The sequence below is a fragment of the Nematolebias whitei genome, chromosome 8, assembly GCF_014905685.2.
Source record: "Nematolebias whitei isolate Nwh7 chromosome 8, NemWhi1, whole genome shotgun sequence".
Taxonomy (NCBI): domain Eukaryota; kingdom Metazoa; phylum Chordata; class Actinopteri; order Cyprinodontiformes; family Rivulidae; genus Nematolebias; species Nematolebias whitei.
Window position 1 is genome coordinate 12,284,107 of NC_056505.1, and position 6,277 is coordinate 12,290,383.

The 6,277-nt window shown below is 41.4% G+C and overlaps 1 protein-coding gene across 1 annotated transcript in view; it reads right to left on the reverse strand.

Annotated features, from left to right (window-relative positions):
* Positions 1–6,048, reverse strand: part of si:dkey-178e17.1 (tricarboxylate transport protein B, mitochondrial) — a 32,468-nt gene extending 26,420 nt beyond the window's left edge. The window contains exon 1 of the mRNA XM_037680267.1: positions 5,817–6,048. Within this exon, the coding sequence (XP_037536195.1) occupies positions 5,817–5,919 (103 nt within the window). The 5' untranslated portion in view covers positions 5,920–6,048. The remainder of the gene's footprint in view (positions 1–5,816) is intronic.
* Positions 6,049–6,277: the final 229 nt, after the last annotated feature.

Sequence of the window (6,277 nt, forward strand, 5' to 3'; positions counted from 1 at the left end):
TCTTAAATGACGTCACCTGATTCGTCATTTGAAGGGTCAAACATCCGTAATTACAATTCAAGATATCTCGACTTCGACTAGTCAGAATGACAGTTTTAGATATCTTAAATTAAGAAATTACGCGTAGGCCCCGCGGCTGCTACTTAGCTGTTCAAACAGCTGCCTGCAGAATTTTGTGTGGCTGCAATGGCGCTAGCTGTTCTGGACAAAATTGTCAGAAAATGCCACAACTTCCGGAGGTAATACTGTTAGCATTAGACAGTGAGGAAAATGGCTCAGTCTCGGCGCTGTTGTTTTTGTTCAGTTCCTGGTTGTTCTTGTGGGGCAAGAAAACAACCGTATCTGTCCTACCATCATGCTTTACTACACTCCCACAGCCTGCTTGAGTCACCATAATTAGGAAGTGTCTTACCTGAGAGAAGATTGGCTTTTGGCTTTTTGTATGTGAATGTGAGGCTCATGTTTGTTTAGAACACCAACATTTAGCTGCTGGAGCAGGTCGGGCGGGGGGGGGTTGTTGAACAGAAGACTGCTCTGTGATTTATCAGCTCGACTCCTGGCTCGCAGCTGGAACAGTGGATGGGAGTGGGCCATTTGTGACGCGAGGAAAACGAGGAGCGAGGCCCAGTTTGATGAGCCCTCTGAGCCCGAGACGAGACAGCCACTCAGAAAACCTTAGTGACTGGCCCGAGGCTGGAGAGACGGTTGAAAAAAAAAAGTGTGTGTGGGTGGGGGGGGGGGGGGGGGGGGGGGGGGGGGGTGCAATTGTGATGAAATAGAAACTTTCTCATTCTGTTCATTTTTCTGCAGCTCTACTCTAACCAGGATGTAGACGAAACTAAAAGCACACCCAGTCCCATTTGGGCCTCTTCTCCTCCCCCCAGGCCTCTCTCTGATAAAACTCTCCACTCAGCCTGGGTCACCATCACTGGATGCAGAGGGAAGACTTGGACGGACCAATGGGAGCAGAAAGAGCTCTCAGGGCTCCATGCCCCCCTCCTCCTGTGTGGATTCTTTAATCCATTAAGGCTTGACCTTCCACTTGCTTTGTCTACGTGGAGCTGCCGGCACCACCAAGTGTCTTCAAAAACCGGAACAGACAGCATTGGTGTGAACAAGACTTCTGAACTGAGATCATGTGATTTTTAACGTGTCTTTTATCATTCGTCCGTTGTATTCGTAAATAAAACCACGGGACACATTTTAATAAATCCCACAATTTGAAAGATATTAAGCTCAAATTTAGTGTGGTAGTAGCTGAGAGTCATCTCCAACACAAACTCTAAGAGCTAACTGATGGAGTGAGATCTGCTTTTAAAAATTTGCCAATAACTCTCAGGATCAGCTCTGATTCTGTTAGCAAAAGATCACATGAACCAGTGGATAGTTTTCTTGTTAATTTCACACAAAACAAATATTGAGTGTTTACTTGTTAACTTTTGGAGATATATATACAGGTATATATTATAATTTAAGACGACCTTCTTAGCCAACAAAAAATACAAAAAATATAAATGGTTGTAATTTACACATTTTTACAGAAACTGAGCTGACATTTGATGTGGTAGTGGCAGAGCATTGTCCATAATAAATACTTTGAGTGCTACATATTGTGCAATGTTTTTACTTAAAAAAATTTGCATCAGCTGTTAGCATCCACCTATGTCCGTCTGTTAGCAAAATAGATTGTGAAACACAGGGCAGATTCTAATTAAACCCTCAAAGTAATCTTTGGATGTACATCAACAACTTATTAATTATTGGAGTTAATCCAATTCAAAATGGCCACCTCAGCCAACTGAGCTTAACACAAAAATTGTCATTTTTACAAATACTGAGCTAAATTTTTGTATGGCAGTAATTGATAGTCATTCACATCACATACTCTAAGCCAGTGGTTCCCAACCCTAGTCCCTGAGGAACACCATTCTGCATGTTTTAGCTGTTTCCCTCCTATGACACTCGATTTGAATGATTTAGTTATTAACAGACTTTGGCAGAACTTGAGGAAGTAATTAAATAATTGAATCAGCTGTGTTGAAGCACGGAAACAGCTAAAACAGGCAGGGTGGTGTTCCTCAGGGACCAGCATTGGGAACCACTACTTTGTTATTATAATATTACATACAGGTGTTATAGTAGCACTTTGAGATTGTAAAATGTAATGTGCAGTACAAATTGATTAAATTATTATTATTATACGTTGTGAATGAGTTTTGCTTAAAATGTGGCACTAGTGTTAATTGTTAACTATCAGTCTGTTAGCAAAATATCTCAAACTAGGACAGATTTTAATGAAAATCTCTAGTTATTATTGAATTTACCAGTTTATCTCGAGTTAACCCAATTCAATGAAACATACCCAACGCAAAACTACCTATAACTCACTCAGTTTTACAGATGTTGAGCTAAATTTGGTGTGGTAGTAGCTGAGAGTCATTCTAAACACAGCGCACAAGAGCCCATAACATCTCGAGACTGTGCATAATGTCAGGATGCACAGAGAGTGGAGTACAAACGAAACCATGCTGATGCTGTGAAACTAAACAGACAGGCCCGACCGGAGCTGAGCGCCACAGTGCAGGGAGCGGGGATCGACTCCGGGCCAGAACCAGTCAATCAGGCTGCACTGGACCGACAGGGGTCTGCTCAGACAGAACAACCCGAGTCAGGAGATTCTGTTTTCCTCTCATCCTTGTTTTAACAGAACCATAATCCTCAGATAAAAGCAGGCATTTAAAAAATGTCCACCCCATCACAACCCCCCGCCATGTAAGAATAATGACTCAATACCACCTAAGCTCCAAAATCAAAAATAGCAGGCTCATCATAGCAGAAAATGATAAATCTAAATTCAAAATTTAAAAGCATAATGTTATAAAAGCTAAATATAATCCCATATGTGTCCCAGAAAGGTGTCATGGTTAAATAGTCACATCTGTTGGAAACACGTGAACTTGTGTTTCTTGAAAAGCAGGTTTAGATTGATCTTCAAGGCTCGTTCACCCAATAGCCTTCAAGAATATTGAATTAATTCAGGTATAGAAAACAAACATCCTCTTCTCTTGGTTTTCGGTGTTTGTGGTTACACGTGATAACGACAAACGTTTAGTCCGACTTAATCTGAACTGCGGGGCGATAAAGCCTCATTAGGACTGTAAACACTGTCAGTATTTACAGAGCCATGCTTGCTAACAGGGTGTGGAAAAATATTAAAACATTTTGTGGTTTTAGATTATGAAAGGTTTTTTTTTTGGTTCCATATATTTTTCTCCTGCTGCCGAAACCAAAGCAGAAATAATGTTTCTGCCCGAGTAACTGTGCAAGGGGTGTAACGTTAGCAAAATATCTCAAGAACCATGAGAGAGATTTTAATCAAGATGGCCGCCACTGTTAAGTGACCTTTACCAATATAGTATTTTTCGGACTAAGTGAAACAAAACAGTCAGATAAGCCAAACATTATTCAACTCGTTCACAATAACTCTGAACATCGTTCAGTTGTACCACATAAAATCAATTTGAGGTCAGTAAGCACAACCAGAATTAATACATAAGGTGCACCTGATTATAAGGCTCACTGTCGATTTTTGAGAAAATTAAAGGATTTTAAGTGCGCCTTCCAAAAAATACGGTACATAAATGGTTATAACTCAGTCAGTTTAGCAGGTATCGAGCTAAAGTTTGCTGCGTTTGTACCTGGAAACCATGCCAGCCTTTAAAATCATCAATGTTTGTCCATTAGCAAAATATTGCATGAATCACTGGATAGAAGTTAGTTAGATAGTTAGACTGGATAGAAGTTAGCAGGTTACCAGCCCCGATCACTGGGGCATGCATTTGGCTCAGATTCCAGCAATCAGAAGTCACACATCAGATGTAAAAGTTTCATTAAAAAGAAAGTTTTTAGACACTGTTCTAAATTCTGAGCAACTTTCATGACAATCTGTTTACATGAAAGCGTTTGTTATCGGATCGACCTTTTAATTTCTCTAAAATTGCCACAATTTTTTATTTCTCAACTAACTTTTAACAAACTTGGTATTATTTTTCTTGTTGCATCCTACTCTGAATTCTTAATGAAACTTTCAGAAAGAAAAAAATCGAACGTTAGTCTGAAACTCTTTAACATTTGGAGTAAACCCAAATCAAAATGGCCGCCACAGCTTGTCCCTACAAACAAACAAAAAAAAAAAAAATAGCCATAATTGTCAGTTTCACAGATTTTAAGTTAAATTAATTGAGTAAATAAGTTGGTCGTCGCAAAAAAGTCTGTAATTTAAGCACAATTTTTGAGGTCTTACCAAAATGTTTGTGTTATGTCTCTCTTGTATGCCATTTATTATTTTTCATAATCATTTTAAGAGAAAAGTATTGCACAACAATTATAATTCTTGGCTGCAGCTAAAAGGATTTGTTGTTTTTCAGTCAAAGGGAATTCATTCAGAGCCATCAAGCATTCAGAGACGGCTGCCAGAGCTGAAATCAGCAGAGTGCCGCCAAATATCAGCACGTAGCCTCGATTCAGAAGCACCTCAGAGTCTTCATGGTGAGAGCTGCAGCCTCATCAGAGGACGAGGGGGTGGGGGGCCAGGGGAGGAGGTTTCTGAAGTGATTAAGTGCAGAGATAGCATTAAAAAAAACAGCATCTCAACCTGCTGATTTCATTAGTTCCTTCAATCAGCTGTCAAAGAGAAAGCAAAACAATTCAGAAGTTGATGTTTAAGGTTCTGCTGTGCTTTAAAAGTTCCATCACACAGATTTAATAAGACCAACATGCCATGACTTTAAGCAAAAGAAAAAAAATGTAAATAATAATATAAATAACAGAAGGTGTTCAAAGATTTCATTTTGGACAAAAGTCCTCCTCGGAAAATAAATCAGTGGGTTTCAAGCTGGGGAAAATATGATCTGGTGCTGAACAAATCAGAAATAAAAAAGTATTGCATGATGATCACACAGGGCAGCACGGTGGCGCAACTGGTAGAGCTGCTGCCTCTCAGCGAGCAGGTCCCTGGTTCAAACCCCGGTCCAGGGGCCTTCTGGGTGGAGTTTGCATGTTCTCTCCGTGCATGCGTGGGTTTTCTCCGGGTACTCCGGTTTCCTCCCACAGACCAAAAACATGCATGTTAGGCTGATTGGTAACTCTAAATTGTCCCTAGGTGTGAGTGAGAGAGTGAATGGTTGTTTGTCTCGTTTGTCTCTATGTGGCCCTGTGATGGACTTGCGACCCGTCCAGGGTGTACCCCGCCCCTCGCACAGTGATTGCTGGACATGGGCACCAGCGACCCCCGTGACCCAAAATGGAATAAACGGGTAAAGATAATGGATGGATGGATGATGATCACACAAACGGAGCAGGACAGGTGAGAAATGTCCAGCTCGACACTGAAGCATCTTGAACCATCAGCGCATTCAAATGCTGCACAAAGGCACCTTCATCTGTTTCTGCTTGCACACATTTGCAACATTCCTAACCATCAAAAACATGGAGCAATTATTATAAAAAATATATAATTATTGATTTTTTTGGGTGCAACTGGTACCTTGAGTGCACAATTTCGTTTCACCTCATGTACTACATGCAAAAGTTTCCTTGAACCATAATGCACTATTATAAAATCCAGTGGTTGCTTTAGGCCTATTTATCTCTTGAAGAACACTATTTAAATGTTCAATAATTGAATCCAAAACTCATAAAACACTTTTAAAATATGTTTCAAGTTCTAAGAGTAATCCTGCCATCCAGCCGGCTGCGCACCAGCTCTCCTCTTACCTGTAAAACAGGTAACAGTCATGGTTAGTGGCACAACTTACCTGCCAGGATGGCTTTTCCCGGGTGAGTTAGTTTGGGCGCAGCTGCAGCCAGACACCGCGGTCTGTTGAAAGGGCTGTAAAATCCGCCTCTGTTCTGCATCATCCCACTGTAAAGTCTACAAAAGCTCGTGAGCAGATGTAAGATTTTCCCCCCCTTCAGGTGTGTTGCTGACAGGTGTGTTCCTCCTTCTCGTTTCAAGTTTAGAGAAGAGGTTCGTGCGCTCCGCTGGATGACGGTGATATGCGCGCTGCGCCCCGGAGCCTCCCGGATCTCGGAGCGGTGGGCGGGTACAACCAAGGAGGTTGGGATTCAGTTTTCCATTAGATGTTGACTGTAACTATGGCAACGCCGTGTGTGACTCGCGAGAGTGCGTAAGAGCGTAAGAAACCCGGAAGCGGCGATCGATAATTGTGTGTTCAGAGCGCATCATCAATGCAATAAACTTTAATCTCTGCCAGGA